At 31.3% G+C, this 19,847-nt stretch overlaps 1 protein-coding gene across 1 annotated transcript; it reads right to left on the bottom strand.

Annotated features, from left to right (window-relative positions):
- Positions 1–8,694: 8,694 nt before the first annotated feature.
- Positions 8,695–11,209, bottom strand: LOC143078169 (GTP-binding protein GEM-like). Its single transcript, XM_076253117.1, has 4 exons — positions 10,556–11,209; positions 10,240–10,322; positions 9,672–9,849; positions 8,695–9,411 (listed from the first exon to the last, which is right to left on the bottom strand). Exons 1-4 carry the CDS (start codon positions 11,106–11,108, stop codon positions 9,146–9,148), a joined length of 1,080 nt encoding a protein of 359 aa, XP_076109232.1. The 5' UTR covers positions 11,109–11,209; the 3' UTR covers positions 8,695–9,145.
- Positions 11,210–19,847: the final 8,638 nt, after the last annotated feature.

The following is a 19,847-nucleotide window of genomic DNA, read 5'->3' as shown; positions in this document are numbered from 1 at the left end:
CTAAAATAACAATACCAATAAAAAGACACAGACAAACAGACAAAAAAATAGAATTTAAAACACAACATAGAAAAAAAAACAATAAGCAACACGAACCCCATGAAAATTTAATGATGATCAGAGGTTCTCCAGAAGGGTTAACGTACCATATTAGTCATTCGTCTAGTTGCTCATGTTATTACAAACCTGGTAATACGTCTTATTCGGTAGTTCACATTCGTGAAATAAAAATTCCAATTATTTACTATAAAGGTTAGATTGGTTTAACTTTTTTTCTTAACAAAATCCTCACACTCAATTATTCTTTTTAAATTGTTGAAATAACTTGTTTTACTTTTAGTAGTTCAGCTGTCCAATACCTTCTGTGATTTAATTTCTCAAGTACTACCTTTTCTGATATTTTCCTTTTGATATCTAATATTACAAAGATATGAATTATTGTATTTTCAATAAATTTGCTTTAAACAAGACATTAGATCGTCTTTTTCCCGTTTGAATGGTTTTACATTTAGTTAGTAGTTTTTGGGGCCCTTTATATAATGTTATAGCTTGCTGTTCGGTGTGAGCCAAGGCTCCGTGTTTTAGACTGTACCTTGATCTATAATGGTTTATATCTATACATTGTGACTTGGATGAAGAGTTGTCTCATTGACACTCATACCACAATTTACTACATCTATTGACCCTTATCTTCTATATATTCTCACAATTATCTGTTGTCGAATCAACCTATTGTTTTCCGGTCTGCCAGATTTCGTTTATGTGTGTTTAAGCGTTGTTTTAATTATTTCTTGGTAAAAATCTGATATTTTTGTACTTATGCATACTTGTAGTAGGTGCTCAATTCATATTTCCTTTATTCATAACAATAAAAAGGAAACATCTCCCAAATAGGCTCAGTAAATCCTTGTTGAAACTTTCCAGTCAGAGGTTTCAGGGAATTTTAATCTTTGACCAATCGTATTTGAAATGTTTCAATTTATTTTTATATATCTGATATTAAACTGTAACATCAGGGTATACTTTTTTTGTCATTTTTATGTTTGCACTTTGAATGTTACAAATGATATTAAATATAATCTAATATGTATTATATTGGTTACTGTTTCTAACCATATTACGTTTGTGATGATAATGATTTGTTATTCGATTAATCATCTTAAGATTTCGTTTCTACTTATTTGATATGTTTTTCAAATTTAATTATTTGCGGGCTTTTCTTTATTTTATTATTCAGGCTTTTATATATTTCAAAATAATTCATGGATCCGTTCGACCATTCTAGGAGAAAAAAAATTATATACGTTTAGTTGTTAAAACCGCTTACCAATATATAGATCTGAGTTATGCCGCTTTGTTCGGTGAATATAAGACATTTTGGTGCTATCAATATTTTTCAATATCATGGAACTTTAAACAACTGTCATACAAGGGTATGTGTGTGTGTGAGGGGGTTGGGGTGGTGGTTTTAAAATATTAGTGTTCATATTTGTTAATATTATCAAAACTATCAAAAAAATTAACATCACACAATTTATTTTTTTGTTGCCAATAAACTCATCATCGATACCAGGATTGAAATTTTTAAATTTACACTAGACGCGCGTTTCGTCTACAAAAGACTAATCAGTGACGATCGAATCCCGACCCACCTAAAAATATCTTCACAACACCTCAAAGTCTGTTAGGAAATATAACATTTACCAAAGGGATGTTTCTCTTTCTATATTATCAATTTTCAAAATTTATAACCAACACGTATATATCGTTAATTAAGTTGAATACATTCAGAATGCCTATAAATCGGCGAAAATAAACTTGATTATCTTCACATGGTGCTGTGACAAAATTAATTGTTAAAAACATCTAATTGAATTGGATTCAAAGGGATTAACTAGTGCTTCCCAACAGGAGAACATGAGTTCAACTTTTACTTCTGGTGGAATTTATCCTCAATGTTTAGTAGTTTTCTGTGAAGTTTTTTGTGGACTACATGTACTTTGTGATTTTCCCTTTTTTATGTCACAAGTATTTTCTCAAGAGATGACATGTTTTCAATTGTTATTATGGTTACTTATTACTGTTTGTAATAAATATGAGTCCGTGATTTTACTTATTGGAAAGAGGTCAATCAAATGGTTTTCATATACAAAAAAAAAAATGTTGTACTTAACAACCCATTCCTTTTCTGCAATCGCTGTACTTATTTTCCGGTATTATTTCTAAGGTATGATGATATTTTTCAATACATAGGATCAAATAAGGTCACTTTATACATGAAACAGACGGACACAATTTCTTGACCCTTTGAGTTGGTTAAATCTAAACACAATAGGTGTTACAGCTCACACCTTAATTCAACACATTTTATTCTTGAATAAATTGCTGAATTTTGGGATAATTAACGCCAGTATCTTTATCAATGAAATTAACATGTACAAAAGGGTAAACATTTGTGAATGTAAGAATATATCTGCACAAACAACTGTATTTATTTCGACATTAAGCATTCCGACAAAGAAAAATTAACATACAAATGTTAAAAACTAAATTAATATAGGTGTCGCTTTAAAAAAAAAAATATCTTATCGAAATGTCGAAAATGTATCGATAAATACAGGAATCAAACATTTCAAAAAGCACGAATTAAAAAAAATGGGATGATCATCAAATTTGTCGAAGGCGTCAGTATATTGCTTATATGCAAATGCAATAATATAGTATCAACTGGTAGCTATATACAGTACAACAAAGTGTTGCTAGAATATTTAGAGAAGAAGCTCCTGTATGGATAAAGGATTACATGAATTATGAAACAAGATCGCATAAACGGTTAGTTTCAACTACATGTATAATGCTGATTGTTTGTTTAATAAAATACGTCTTCAAAACCTATCAATATGTCGTCAGTCACAAAATCAACCATCTTTAAGTATCAATATTACAGATTGTTTTGTTTGAATCGGAATGTATTTTTGGTTACATAGTACGATTCAATTCCTAAGAAAGTTTTTCATGTATTTACATTGGCTATCATAGTATATATTAGACAGGGCACTAATAATTCTTTCCATGTGACTCTTAGTTTGGGATTGGGAATACTTGTGCAAGTGATAGAAAAGTCTAATGCTTTAATACTATTGTAAAAGGAAAGAAATTAAGATTCCGGTCTCCAAGTTTCATTAACACCGCCCTTAGTTTATGTAGTGTATGCTGTTTCACAAACAGTGTTATTAAAATGTTATCAAAATACCTGTATTTGATTGCTGATAAAATTGATGCAAATATGAAGAAATAAGACTTCGTTTAGCACTTGGAAAAGTCATCATGATACTATGTAACTTTTTTGTACGGACAGTTACATCATTCAAGTATCTAAATACATGAAATATTCGCTTTGTTGAAATTACAAACAAACATTGATCATATGAATTTTAGAAAATACTCTTCGATATGTGTTGTTGTGTATGTTGAGTTTCCATGTGAAAATTCAAACCTAATTCCTTTACCAAGCAGTGATGCGTATCTGGTGTAAAAAAAGATACTGTTCATGTAATAGTGATTTACACTCAGCAGTGCTTCGAAAAAAACATAACGTATAGTGATTTACAAGTGCTTCGAAAAAAAAGTTTTAAGAAATTGATGTAGCGTTTGCATTAATATACCAATTCAGGCTTTTTCAATTGTAATTTGTGTTATAGCCTTCATCCATCTAGCATAAGGGCAATTAGAAAATTTTGATTTGAATTCGTCAATATTGAGATCCTGATACACGTTTTTGCTATTTAAAATTTTAAGTTGGGTGATATATGTATGAAATATTGAAGATACAAACTAGTTTTATAGAAAGAAAGAATGTACGGAGGATCTTGTTTGTTACAAATGATATTGCTAAAGACCTGTAAAATTTTTTATGGTAAATAGTTTATGGAAAGGTCGTTTTCCTTTACTGGTTTGAACAGTGGTTTGCAACAGTAGTTTCCATGCATAAGTTCACAGAAAAAACATTTTTTAAAGAAATCGTGAATTCAGCTTAGTTCAAATATAATTAATACCGAGCTGCCTTTGTATTCATGTCAAAAAGTTATTAATAGAGACATTAGGGTTAGTAGGTAATAAATAATGACGATAATAATCAAGTCAACATCTCCGTCGAGGACCAAAGTAGTGCCAGTAGTCCTGATTTTGTCTACAGAGAGTAGTTGACAAATCGGGGTTGTTAGTCCTGACGTTAACAGTGGATTAAAATGCTAGAAGCCATGCCTGATCCGCTCAAAAGTTTATTAAGCGATGATTACATAGTGAAAAATCGTACGTATGAAACACTTTTTTATATTTACTTGTACCTTATTACCTTTGCTTTTAATAAAGTGTGATTGGATATAAAAAGAAGATGTGGTGTGATTGTCAATGAGACATCTCCACAACAGACCAAAATGACACAGAAATTAACAACTATAGGTCCCCGTACATCCTTCAACAATGAGCAAAGCCCATACCGCATAGTCAGTATAAAAGGCCCCGAAATGACAATGTAAAACAATTCGAACGAGAGAATAACGGCCTTATTCATATAAAAGAGAAAAAAAATGATTGTTTCAACGCCACTGTTAGTACTTTCGCGCTACTATATTACGTAGTGGTAAGTTTTTTTTAAGAAATATAACTTTAATTTGGTAAACTGTTATAGTCATTGCTGTCGTGATATCGCAAAAATTACTGGATAAGCGCTGTAACATTAAGAAACATATTGTAGCCATGACAATTTAATTTTGATGAAAAAAAGTTTCAATATTTTTAAGTACATCTCAATGCTTTCTATTCATTTGAAATGTTAAACACTGCTTCGTACATTTTTTTTACTAATCTAAGTTGGATGTTTTTAATTTATGATACAGAGTATAAGACACTTTGATTAGTTGTTCTGTTTTGGTTAGGATTATTCAGTTTCACTCAAATTATGATTTATACCTAAATTTACATATAATTGTAAGATCATATAGCTTGAAATGTATTATATATTTATACATTAAATGACAGTATCACCAGTTTCATCACGTTTTCGGCTTTGACATAGTTACTAAATATGACACTCTAATCACATGACTTATGATGCAGGCACTGTATGAGGTGCTTACCATGTGTGTGTTCCTGTTTTAACGCCGTCATAGGTCAAACCAATGCAGTTGTTATTATTTCCGGGTAAAAAAATTGCAAATCTTCTCAAGTACAGTATAACATGACGTCGTTACATTTCACAGATCATAAAAGACGCATAAATAAGAATGAATAACACGACACAAGAACAACATGTCTGAATCCTAATAAATATTTACAGAAAAACACGTGTTACAAATAGGATTCGGTATCACCCATTGTTTTGTTCAAACAATATCTGAATAGATAAAATTATCACATATATATACTGATATATCTACGAATAGTAATACGCAAAAGTAAAATAACAAAAATACCGAACTTTGCAGAAATTTCAAAACGAAACGTCTCTAAGCAAAGTCAAGAGCAGTAACACATCAAAGGAATGGATAACAACTACCATATTCCTGACTTCGAACATGCATCTTTCTAAGTAGAACGTTTGATTCTGTGTGTTTAATGATATAGCTATACCTCTCAATTGTATGACAGTCGCATGCAATTTAAATATATATATATATATATATATATATATATATATATATATATATATATATACAACTCGTCTAAACATCAACCCAACAATGTTAGATCTGTAAGCAAATTTTTGGTTCTTCCCTCGCCGGGATTCGAACCCATGCTACTGTGATATCGTGACACCAAATCGCCTGCACTGCAGCCGTCTCGCTAGACCACACGACCACCTGGGCTCTACAATAATAGAGCTTTCGCTGGCCGTGTGTTACCTTTCCTCGTCAGTTTTAATCTAGCGGCGTACTACAGTACATGATATATAAGGCATGAAGATGTTATTGTTACAGATCAGCTAAATTATCTATAGTAAAGGATCCTACAAATTAATGTAATATACAGTCACAGAAAATAATTATATTTATAAGTACGTCTGAGTCAGTGACAACTCTACAACAGATTTATCCATCGGATCGCCATCAATGATGGTGATACATGACTGTGTACATAATGTATATACAACTCGTCTAAACATCAACCCAACAATGTTAGATCTGTAAATTTGCTTTCGCAAATTTTTGGTTCTTCCCTCGCCGGGATTCGAACCCATGCTACTGTGATATCGTGACACCAAATCGCCTGCACTGCAGCCGTCCCGCTAGACCACACGACCACCTGGGCTCTACAATAATAGAGCTTTCGCTGGCCGTGTGTTACCTTTCCTCGTCAGTTTTAATCTAACGGCGTACTACAGTACATGATATATAAGGCATGAAGATGTTATTGTTACAGATCAGCTAAATTATCTATAGTAAAGGATCCTACAAATTAATGTAATATATAGTTACAGAAAATAATTATATTTATAAGTACGTCTGAGTCATTGACAACTCTACAACAGATGTATCCATCGGATCGCCATCAATGATGGTGATACATGGCTGTGTACATAATGTATATACAACTCGTCTAAACATCAACCCAACAATGTTAGATCTGTAAATATAATATATATATACAAATAGATATGATTCAAGAACACACTGAGTAGCTGATCCGTCGACGTTTGTTTTATAGCAGAATCGTGTGGTTTCTGCATTTAACTGAGTTTCGACACAGTTCAATTTTTAAATGTTTATTTTCTAGATATACTGCCATTGGAAATCTAAGAGGCTGACTTAAACAAGTCAAAAATTTCATTACTCTTGCATATTGAAAAGCCTTTAATAAACGCTATAAAACATGATTGATAAATCTTAGGAAAATTAAGGCGGTAATCAAAGTATAACACCTTTTCCTGACGTTCCATGCATCATAGCCAAAATGATTTTTAGGTTTTTGGTAAACGGAATATGATAATTTTATTTAAAAAAAAAAGGGTTTTTCCATTTCAAAAAATCCTAGAACCGTTGCCCTGCGTTTCGTAATTGTACATTGGTGCTGGGTAAATGAATTTGAAAAGCGAGTATAAAATATGAATTGTTCACAGTTATTTTAATTCCCTAATAACTACGAAAAATGATCTCGATATGTTACAATTGGTGATTTTACTTTAAAAAATCTAGTCGTGGAAGGTAATTTCTCAGGAAAATCCTTAGATTTTTTTTTAAATATTCTTAATTTGTAACAGGAAATTTATAAAAATGAATATATAATTGACATTCATGTCTACACTAAAGTGCTCACTACTAGGACAGTGATACCCTCGAGACGAAACGTCCACCAGTAGTTGCATCTACCCAGTAGTGTGAATAGTTATCAAAGGTTCCAGGATTATAATTTAATACGTCAAACGCGCGTTTCGTCTACATAAGACTTACCAGTGACGCTCAAATCAAAATAGTTATAAAGCCAAACAAGTACAAGGTTGAAGAGTATTGAGGACCCAAGTTTCATACAGTTGTGCCAATTACGGCTAAGGTAATCTATTCTTGGGATAAGAAAATTCTTATTTTTAGAACAATTTTAAGTTTTGTAACAGGAAATTTATAAAAATAACCATATAATTGATATTCTTGTCAACACCGAAGTGCTGCCTACTGGGCTGCAAAATCTTTGTTGAGAACATGTTGAAGATATACTTTCACGAGAAAACTCTGCATCAGCAATAACTTATAGATAAAAAATACGATTTACAATGGTTATTTAAATCTGTACCGAGAATATTTTGCTTTGTTTAGAGCTTTTTGTGTTATGTTTTATGACCTGTTTTTACTTTTTAGATTTTTTTCCATGGTGTTGTCGCTTTTATTTTATTGGTGATTGTCTTTAGCTCATTGACGTATTCATACTTCTGTATAAACATAACGCATTTTTAATCAAGTCCGTCTGCAATTATGAGGTTACTACTTCATATTTCCTACTCCTTTGCATAGTTTGTAAATGTAAGGGCGAAAAATGATGATGCTAGACTAAATATATCGATATGATGAGCCTTTACAGACTTATGCTACTTTATCAAAATAATTAGATATAAAATTGATCTGTCGTACCATTGACACATTTCCTAAATAAATTCGTAAGTCCTCGCAACGAAGAGTTGGCAAATCATTTGAAAAATTGAAAATGTAACTTGCAAAAATCCCTCATATAGAGAAAGATTGTCTTACCCTCCCGGAGTATCTGATATTTTCTGACGGGGTTCATGTTGTTTAGACGATTAGTTTGCTGTGTTTTGTGTATTGTTAATAAAGTTGTTATTCTTGACATGTCGTTGTAGGTTTATTGTCGGACAAGTTATGAATTTGAATGTCCTTTAAATTTCTTTCGCCTTTCTGTTGTGTCCTACATCTTGTTCCTTGTTATAGTTATCATGTTTTATATTTGATGTACGTCGTATCGTCAAGTTATATTCTGTTCTTCCGTGCATATTATCATTTTTTGTAACTTGAAATTACGTAACATTGATTTTTTTTTTTGAATATGCTAGTGCAAAACATGAAAACATGATATAAACAACTTTGTTTCAAATATATTTATTTATATTTTTATAAATAACAATTTAACAATCATCATAAACAAATAACCAATGATAACTGATATCTTATTCAAATAATATGGTAAAACCACAGACAATAATCATGATAATAACAAATACATCAAACTTGATAACGTAACATAACATTTTAGTATGTGTATCCATTCATTATACTATCGATTACATAAAAATACCTGCATGGTTGCAAGTATAAGACAAAATTATCGAATCGGAAACCATCAAAATAAAAAGCAAATGGCAACATTATTTTCTATTCAAATATTAGGCACTTCAATGTGTGATTTGTCTTATTGCTATAAAAAAAACTAAATAGTGTATACAAAGATATTTGCATATACCTTACATACTGATGATATATAAAACGTTTATGAATGTATGTTCAAGGTTTTTCTCAAAACGTAAAGTTAACTTATCTATCATAATCAGTATAACCCTTTGTTTATACAAGATACTGTATATTATACATTTCGTTTAAAAGCAATTTATAGTCATCCATAAATGCATACATTATGTTAAAAATCACAGATCAAACAAATTTTCACATCGAGATAAAGGTTTCGAGTTTTTTCTAAAGAGTTTATTTAGAAGTTGTCTTGGACCCTTACAAGATGAATGTTTTTTCACTTTGTCCTGTGAAAGCATGACTGCTTTTTCAATGGCCTCTGGGTTAAGCGTCAGTTGTATTTGTTTTAATATTCCAACTAATAGTTCGTCAACTTTGTGATTTAAGACAGCTGATGTTTCGATGTATTTGCAATCGAATTCTTTGGCCAGTTGATGTGCTTCTGAAAAATAAATAACAATTGATATTACTGATAAATAAGCTAAATTAGTGTAAAACATCTTGTTAGTCGTAGTCAATTCGTGATACTTTGTTTTTTCAATAAAGCTTTCTTGACAATTGTTAATTTAATACAGCAGCAGTGTACTGATGTTTAAAAGACATGCCAATCACAAATTATTGAATTGTTATTTTATAAAACAAAATAAATAATGAATCAATAAAGATAAAAAGATAAACAAAAAACAATAACGGAAATCTTACCTTCTTTTGTTATTTGTCGTTTCCTTACTAGATCTATTTTGTTTGCAACTAATATAATAGGTCTATCACTATCAAGTTCATTGCGCAGATAATGTAGAAATCCCTCTGCTATTGTAAACGAATCGCTATCGTGGACAGAGAACACAACAATGTAGGCATCAGCTGGTAGATCATCATTCTAAACAGAATAAAACAATTGTAAAAAAAAGAGTACAATGTACATTTACCCTACATATACAGAATAAGAGACGCATGCGATATTCAAATTATTTGTTTCCTCGCTTTATTAATTTCTTATACAACATTCATTTATATTTAATATTGAATACAAAACACAGACTAAACTTTGTGATATTTAATTTGAGAGTGGTTTCATATGAAAATAATATCTGGTAAATAATAAACTAGTTCACCTGCCTACATCAAAACTCCTATATTCCTCTTGGTTTTCAATGTAAACAACATGTACATGGTGAATATGAGAATAGATGGAGTGCAATATATACATATATATTTTCTTTTCGTCAGTAATTCGTCATTACTCAAATAAAAATAAGGATCTACATACCTCAACGGATACAAAATCTATGAATTCCATTGTAGATTCCTCATTGTCGACTACAACAGAGAGCGTGTTTTCATCATATTCATCTGAAATATAAGAAATGTATGTTAAAACTGACTGTATGTGTACATTATTGACATTTTAAAATTCTATCTTTAACAATTTTCTGCAATTGAGTTTTTCATCTACCTATTTGAAAGTAATAGTTAAAGTTTGTCACAGAGTATTGAAGTACACTTTTTTTATTTCATTGATTCGTTTATAAACTATAATAGGAAAAATATAAAATCTGAGATCTACAATGAAGAGGAGAACTTACCGATTAAAACTTCCGAAGACGACATGTACTCTGAGCTCATAAAGCGATTTTCGAGTGCAGTTTTACCAACACCATGAGCACCCATAATTTGTATCCTGTAGTATCCAGTTGAGCAAGATGATGAGCAACTCCAAGTAGTAGAACTTTCCATTGATGCGTCACTTGTAAGTCTAGATCTATAGTGAGATGATACTGATGAACCACTGCTTTTTCTACGACGACATTGAAGCCTATCATTTAAAAGTCCATCCGATGTGAGTTTAAAAGACCGTACTCGTTTAAATTGTTTTTTTATTTCGTTTGCAATCAAGTCACTAGCCGATTTTGACTTTGTAACCGGAGATAAATGTAAACTGTTCCTGTGTAGATCCTTTTGTACAAAATCGCTTGTATGTCTCCGTTTTTTCTTTAAAGAACTTGTCCGAGAATTCGGTTCTGACTGTGTACCTTTATTAATTCCTAATGGTAAAAGTTTCGAAAAAGCATATTTTGGTTTCTGGCAATTCTGCATTTCGTTGTTTTCAAATACGTTCATATCTCTATCCTTTGTCATTATTAAATACAATTTAGAATGTAGTAAAATACAAAAACTTGATGAAATATGTTTGAACAACGTCACAATAAAGTTTCAATAATACAGTTCTATTACCATCCTCTAAGAATGACATACAAACTAATGATACAAACATTTTCCAATATCATGCCTTATTTATACTTTTTCTTCGATAGCGTTAATTGACCACGTGGTATGTCACTGCTGTAATATTTCAATGTCAATAATCTATTGGTTAACTTGTATTTCTGAGCAAAGGAACTGATTCTATGCGACAATCGACTGTCGATTTGGATAAATCCTGTAGGAGGACGATAAAGGAGTATTGTTAACAGTCAGTTAACATTGGTTGACGTTTATGAAACGCATTTACAAAGTGTAATCCGCTTCAACATTATATTTTAAACATCCGAAAACAAGTCAAATTTAATAAAAAAAAAAATAAATTCGACCTAAAGAAAAGCAATCAATAGAATTTGATATAAAAAATTAACATTCTCTATTTTTTTATTTAACACACATTAGTGATGTGTAAGAATGAAGTTGTTATATGAAGATCCAAAATTTTGTCCTTTAATTTGTAAAAACATGTCAAACATTTCACGTTTGTGCTTAGTTCGTTACACACGTTTGTATTTAAACAAATGCATATTTTGTTTGGCGTCGACCACAGATTTTTCAATTGTTGCTGACAAAACACAAATGAATGCGTTTTCATTGAGACATAAACATGCCCTTTTTGTTTATGTGTATAACAATATTATTTAGAATGGTTTAAATTTACTGACAACAATATTTGTATTTATACCAACAGAAACAATATTAAAATATTGAATTACAGTGTTGAATTGGTAACCTTTTACAAAACTGTTTGTAAAAGATTGGTAAATTTACCCGGATCTTATTTTTTTTTTCGGGCTCGGTAAATATCATTCTCGAAACATATGGATGTGCTTTTACGTTTTAAATAACATTTTACAGATATAGCCAAAGAGAAAGAATTGTATAAAGATCTGTAGAAAACAAACACATAACTTAACAATTTACCAGTACTACATAGATTATGCTCATAGAAATTCACAACGTGTGTGCAGACACCGGCATATCGTACGATATGTGATATATGAACACCGTAAGACGGTGCCAATTGACCATCAACGTCTAACAAAAAGGAAATTAAAAAATCGGGGGAACAATTGTTCCTTCTGTCGTGAAGGTTTCTGTTGAGTTTAAAAGTGCTGAATTCAAATTATTAAAAAAGGAAGTACTTTTACATTTTACAGTTAAAGTTTTGTTTAGCTGTTGTCCCATTTAACATAAACAACGGCATGACAATACAGTTAGCATATCGATGTATCAGGTGTCCACACCAATATAAATGATTTGACTTTGACTTTCTGAGTTTAAACGTCATTTGTAAGCAACGCTTTTGGCCATTTCGTGGCGACCAGTTTTTATTGGTGTAGGGAGCCTAAGTGCCCGGAGTATACCACCGACCTTCGACAGGAAAATCAGCAGGCCTAGTAAATTAAATTCGCACCCGATTGCACCCGCACGAGCGGGGTTCGAACTCACAACCTCAGTAGTAACTACTTAGACAACTTGGCCATCGAGGCCCCCAAATACAAAAGAAAGAAAATTGAAGGTATACGTAGGCTGGTGAACAATATTTAAGTATTGTATGCATTACAATTCTGTGTTTGAAATATACGTTATTAGTGCGTGTTTGAAAAATGTGTAATGATTTCAGAGTTGGTGATAAAAATTCTTATAAGGGGAAAAAAGATAAAGGAAACATGAAATAACAGTTAAAAACAAGTCGTATTACAATCGTGTCTAGTGTACTCGTACCCGTAAAACGTTCTAAACAATAGCAAGTCCCATTGTGAATATCAATTTGAAACTCGCATCTATGATATATGTTTAAAAAGTATTTTCCGCTTTTGGTATAGTTCTTTTAAATACATTTTATACTTAAGTATTATAAGTAGAGCCATTGAGCAATGATAAAAGGAACACAGTTTATATATCAAAAAGTCCATGTAATCGCTTTATTGATTTACATTTTGTACAATGACAGTGCGAAGAACCACTTTTTAATATAACGAATTTTGCTCTACGTTTGACAACTGTTATTATCGAATATTAGTATCGAAAAGTATCCGAATTTCAAGGTCATAGGTAAATTTGACATTCTTGATTTTGACCTCTGCTTTTACCTCGTGTGTATACATGATAAAGCCGTTGGACTTTTAGCATCAGGTTGCAAGCCATTTGACCTTAGAAAAGCCAACCGGAAGTAAACGTGTGTTAAGTGTAAAGTCAAGTTAACATTCAAATAACACTGTAAGTAACATTTCTTAAACAGGTAGTAACAAATTATCTCCATTATTTAAAAAAAAAATGTATAGAAACCATATGTTTTGAAATCAGCCTACAATAAGCTAGCTTTTGATGCTGGAAATGACATTTTAATCCGAATTCTATGATTTCATATCGAAATAGATCTTTACAGATGGACCTTTAATTGTTCTCTGAACATTTCGTTTTTACTTTTACCTTGTTTTCATCATGTTGTTCTCTATCTCGACGAATTGTATACCCTTTGTATATTCGCTGTCTTGCATGGTATATAAGGGCTGTTTTACCCATGCATTAATTGTTTTATATGTTAAAAAGTGATGTATAGATGTTATTTGAAAACAAACAAAAATGTGTCCGAAGAATAATCAATAAATGACGAGAAATACAAGTTAAATACATCAGATGAGTTTTGAATAGATTTTGGAAGAGGAGAAAAACTTATCTTCTTCTCAAGACTTTAGACATAACTAATCTCAACAAGTTTAAATTAGAATAGCACTTACTTCAGCGTTTCATGAGGCATAAGTATAATATGTGAAACAATGTGTAATTATTCTATAGACTGCATATATTATTCGTGAAGCAAAACGTATTGTTTATTTGCTAGTATTGTAATCTAGGCGTTTAAAAAAATGATTTTGTAGTATACCCGCAATTCCGGGTGGTATTCAAATCGTCAAAATAAAAGAACAAATTGTTTCGTTAATCATTTTAAAATTGTATAAATCTATGAACTAATCGGTTAACAATTTGATTATATTTTTAAAGTAATAGTGTTGAAAGTTTAGACAAAACCATACTTTACAAATGTTGTTTTACTTTCAGATCATTTTTTTTTTTAAATTTATGTTTTCTGTTATACTCTACTTTCTTTAGATTCAGAACTTAAAATGAGTTATGAAATTCGAATGGTCTTTGAAATATAAAACGTAAGCACCTGTCTGATAGAACGTCAATATGTTACTACAGCATTAAAAGAAACCGATTAATAAATGTGTCAAACACACTTTGTTTTGCAACAATGAGTTTGCAGAATTTCTATCATTTAAAGTATACAAATCTTAATAGTACGGTGACCAGACCCAATATTTTTTAGATTTAATCGTCAAACATACTATATGGCTATATTATATATCATTGGATTCGGAAAAATTAGTACTATTGAAATATCGATGTCGTCAAAAAGAAATGTGGTAACAGTTTTGCATAAAATGAGGTCAAAGATCAAATTCTGTTTTTATTTTTTTCTTCCATACTTTCAAAATTTGAAAAAATATACAACAATTTAGGTTAAATTCTAGATACAGACATTTTCTTATATCAATTATCAATGAATTATCTCGAAAATGTTTTTAAAAAACGAAGTACGTAAAACATATTGTTTCAGTGCCGTCTCGCAGGAAGATAACCTGACTAAACTTACATCTTTACTAGTGGCAAACTTGAATAAGTATTATGATGGAGTGGTTTTAAAGAGATAGTTCTGATCATACACCTTTGAAATTATCTTTTATGCCAAAACAAGGTATTCATCATTGTCAATATTACCGAAACTCTAAAAACAACTGAAATAGTCGTGCGTGTCCTTCGAAGTCTTGTAGACAGTTTGTATACCTACTCCAAACAGAGACGAAGTTGCGTCGCATCCGGTAAGTACATGTGCAGCAGGCAATAGTTTACAAATTGTTTGTGTCCTATTTTTATAGTAGCGAACACACAGAACAATTACAATTGTATAAGAGGTCCGTATGATTGTTCTTCCACTCTTTCACATTCCCCTAAACTCCGTGTCAAAGTTTAAGGCATTGGGTATAGGCCTTCTCTTGAGTGCTGAACAAGTTACGACAGCTATGAACAGTGTTTTTTACAATTTCGGAATTAACAAACGTTCTGACTATGTAAAGCTCACATCAGGTGGAATCTTATGGGATTTGTCAAAGTTTTCCAGTCAGGAATACTTCTCCGCTCTATGATCTGGTACACTGTAATGGAAGCTGTAGTCTTTGTGCGACTTTATAGAGATGTTCTTGTCGTATCGGTCAAACACATATGCTACTATGTGCGCCATAGAAATTCATTGGGACATATTTTTTTAATAGTAAGCTGCAAGGTCGCCGCTTGTTTTACCTTTCTTAGCATTAATATCTTGAACCAATGCCATACCATCTCTTCTGTAAGTTGTGAGTGATGGTATAAAGGGAGGTAGGAAAAGTGAACAAGAGACTTAAAAGATTCGAATTGCTTAAGAAAATCCGACTTGCATGATTTTCTCATGGTGCCGTCATTTCGAAAAGGGGATAATGGAATGGGTGCGACAACACATGTTCTATGATAACATCATCTCTACATTTTGCCGAAATCAGTGCACGTCTAGTCACAAGTTATGGATTTATGCGACCTGTGATATTGGACTATAAAAACTCCTTGTGATGTTCAAGCCTTCCTCGACAACTGTGAGCAAAGAACCTCGAATATGTCTTGAAGCATGCATTTAAGAAGAGATATTAATAAGACATTGAGGTGGGATTCCACACCAAAGGGATCAGTCATGGATCATTTAGATGGTTCTCAATTGCAATAACATGTTCTTTAGCTCTTTTCATTGCTGTTGGCTTTTTTCTTCTTGTGAATTTGCATAATTTGCAGCAATTCCATCCCTTTTCAGCATTACACGACTAATGATTATATGAAATGTCTAGCAAGGGTCTATCTAACAAGCGCAGACTTTTGATTTTTTATGCCTACAGTGCCACCTAATTCCCTTGAGGCTTTTATAACGGTCTTTTCTGTGGCCATGTCATATTACTGTTAAAATGTCCAGGAATCTGTCTAAAAAGCAAAGTAGCCATCTATAAAAGGTGATCGAATGTTCTCAGAAAATTTAAGCATATCGAGTATGTGAACTGGCATCCACCTTCGTGCGGTACGGTTGGTTACAAAAATATAATTTTACATTTGAGATGACGATCTCAAGGAAGAGACCAGTTTCCCTCTCGTTCTGCTCTAACATTTTTCTACTGCTTTAAGGACTATATCCCAGTATGTAAATGTAAGGAATACATCACATCCCAGTTGTGTATATGTATCTATAAGAGGCTATATATGAGCTTCGAATAGCTCCGTCATATGAGCGTTATGAATTTTGTCTGGCTTGAATTGCTGAAATAGTGCTTCTGAGACAAATGAATTTGATAATATTGATGAAGGTACAAATGTATGAAATATCATATAAATGTTAAATATTTTACATTTTGCGTAAAAAAAAAATATGAAATTAAGTTGGAAGTACTCTATTAAATGCAAGGTATTCGTAGTGTTAAACTTAAAAAAAAAACTCTTTAATAACGAATTGATTTGGCTTAACTTTACTTGAAATCGTTAAAATAACACGAATAAGGTGTAACAACAATGTATACAACAACAGAAATCATATCACGAATCTTATTTTACAATGTTGACCTCAAAACTTGTCTTAGTCGATTTTTCGTTCAAATAAACTAACGTACTTCAAATCCCATTTTACGAAAACTGCACCGTACGATTTTTTGACGACAAGTCAAAATGTTAAGTTTAACCTTTTAACTACCAATACTGTGATTTATAGCCGTATAGTCCGAATGACGATTAAACTCCTTAAATAAGCGACTTTTCCTTACTCGGTCACCGTACTATAATGCTTACTGTCATCCAGTTTGACAATTGATACTATCAAACCATTGAGTGAAGTTGACAAAATACAGAACCTATATCTGCATTTACTGATTCCATCTCTTTAGTCCGAGAAAACAGCTATTTCGTTGTGCTTTTATAAACAATAAATGAAATCCAACAAAATTGCATCTTTTTTATATTAATCAGGTATGTGTGTATTCCGTACTACTTTTGGGATACATTATCTCAAAATAAGTAACAGTTTTATCAGTTATAAATCAAAATAAAGATAGTTGTATGTTAATGGAGTTTATAATTCCGTTTGGCAGCTTCATAATTACTAATTGTGTAAACTGTCAACTTTACAAAACCATTACTTTACCTTCAAATGCCAATTTTTGTAACATTTGTTATCTCATCTCACTTCTTCCTTTGTGATGCGTTGACAGAAAAAAAACCATGTTAAAGTGTAGGCAACTTTGCAAGTTTGATACTATCCACACAAAGGATTATAATAGAATACACCACATTTCAAAGGATGTCAACTTTGTCCCTGTGGCATGCTTTATGATTTCGTTCTTGGGACACCATAATAAAAGTCATGATCTATTTCTTATACTGTATTTTTTTGTCTGTATCAGTTTGGTCTTTTGTGGATAGTTGTCTCATTGGCAATCATACCACATCTTCTTTTTATATGATTTGTAATTAAGAAATAATGTTTTATTTCATCCAATGCTTTTAGTTTCTTATTATTTAGTTTGCAATCACAATGCTTGTGATGATGTATAATATTAAACGTTTTCCTTGTGTTCCTTTAATATGTATATTTATCATAAATTGAAATGTTTCAGCAGTTTAAATGACACGCAATTACTGAAGACTTAAAAAAATCAGTTAGATGAAAGATGTTTTGTTTTGTTAAATAGTCCAAAACGTTACAGTGACGAACTGATTTTCAGATTTGCTTCAATTGACTCATCCTAGAAACAAACCAAGATTAACATCGTGTTAGCCAGTACTGTTATAGAAATTAAAAATCAATAACAGGAGATGTTTGCTCATTTTCATCAAGTCAACGACAAGCAACGGGAAGGTTCATAAAATGCAAAACTCATTCGCCATATGGCAGGTTATTTAATATTGCCAAGATGCACATGATCAAAATTCATAATAACGTAAATAAAACTTAAAAAATCAAAGATCAGCAATCATCACCTCCCGTTATCGTTATTCGGTGTAAAACCCAAATTAAAAGGAATATGTAATACGAAACACTCTAGTGCGTTAATAAATGATTCATTAAATTAATAATTAAACTTTAAGTTACAGAAAATTACGATATCCAACACTCGAGCATGAATTTGTCAAAATAAAGTCAGATTCACGTAACACAATCTTGTTGTGCATGAATGTTTCTACATGTATTTTGCGACAAACTGAAATAAATGTAGAATGCATCATTGCATATATTTACAATTTCACTGTCGGTAGCGGACAAGCATCTTGTTGCCCATTAAAATTTTAATAAAATAAAATCAATTAAAAACAGTTTATGCATTTGAACAAAAACTGGTATTTTTTCAACATGTCAATGTCGCCCATACTTCATTAAAAAGAAAAATCTACTTTATAAACTTTTGAAAATTTGATATCAAGCGATATGTAATTCTTATTTGTAATGAAACCTTTTATAATACTAGCATAAACGAAATCATAGCTGGTCAATAAACAGATCAAGTATGTAGAAACCTATTCATTAATCCGTTAATTATCACACGACTATTAAAAACGCAGTCGAGACATCATTTTATCTTTGCATTGGTAGAAGAAGCAGTGTGTCAATGTTAATTGACCGGCGTACATCCACAATACTTCCGCATTCATCATGAAAATACGAAGATTGGTTACATGACATTTTCAATGATCTTACAAAACAAATCAAATTTGAATCATGGAATTACAATGTATCTTTCTAGTGTCGATCCATTTGCCCCTATTTTTCTTTTAGTTAAAAGACATTTTTTGTCAAAATAATAATTTGACAAAATACAATTGATGCTTTATATAATGTGTTCAATTAAATTGTCTCTGTAATTAGCATTTTTTTTTATAGGAATACTGGAATTTTCCCACTGTTTAAAAACAATGTTATATAAGGGAAAGACGATAATCTATAAAATATAGAACAATTTCTATTGTACCAGTCATTGTTTTTGAAACCTATTAACATAAATTAAAAATTATACTGAAACACTATTTGATTTTAAGCTTAAAAAGCGATATTGACACATTAATTAAAGTGTGAAATATCATTGAAAATAATTTAAAAATGTGTTCATAAAACAAAGCATATTGCTGTAAAACTGTAGAGATTTTCATTAAATATTATAGAGAGGACCTGTAGAATTTTTTAGACTCAACATCTGGTTGATTTTGATATACAATGATGCATCTTATGTAGCAGGATTGCACAAATAAACTCATGTTTTCTGAAAGGGTCAGAAACCCGTTTGTTCATCGTACATGTACATCGAAGATCTGAATTGGTTCTCAATGCATAAGTAAAACGAATCCACATGTTGTATCCAGCATGTTCTAATGCAGGAATTGTTAAATAACAAAGATATCAAACTCTAATGAATCTCAAATCGGAAAGTCTATTACAAAGTGGAAAAACAAAAAAATCAAAAACATTAAACGACTGACACATTCTTGACCACC

Source organism: Mytilus galloprovincialis, chromosome 6 (assembly GCF_965363235.1).
Source record: "Mytilus galloprovincialis chromosome 6, xbMytGall1.hap1.1, whole genome shotgun sequence".
NCBI lineage: Eukaryota > Metazoa > Mollusca > Bivalvia > Mytilida > Mytilidae > Mytilus > Mytilus galloprovincialis.
This window is presented reverse-complemented; position numbering and strand designations above follow the sequence as displayed.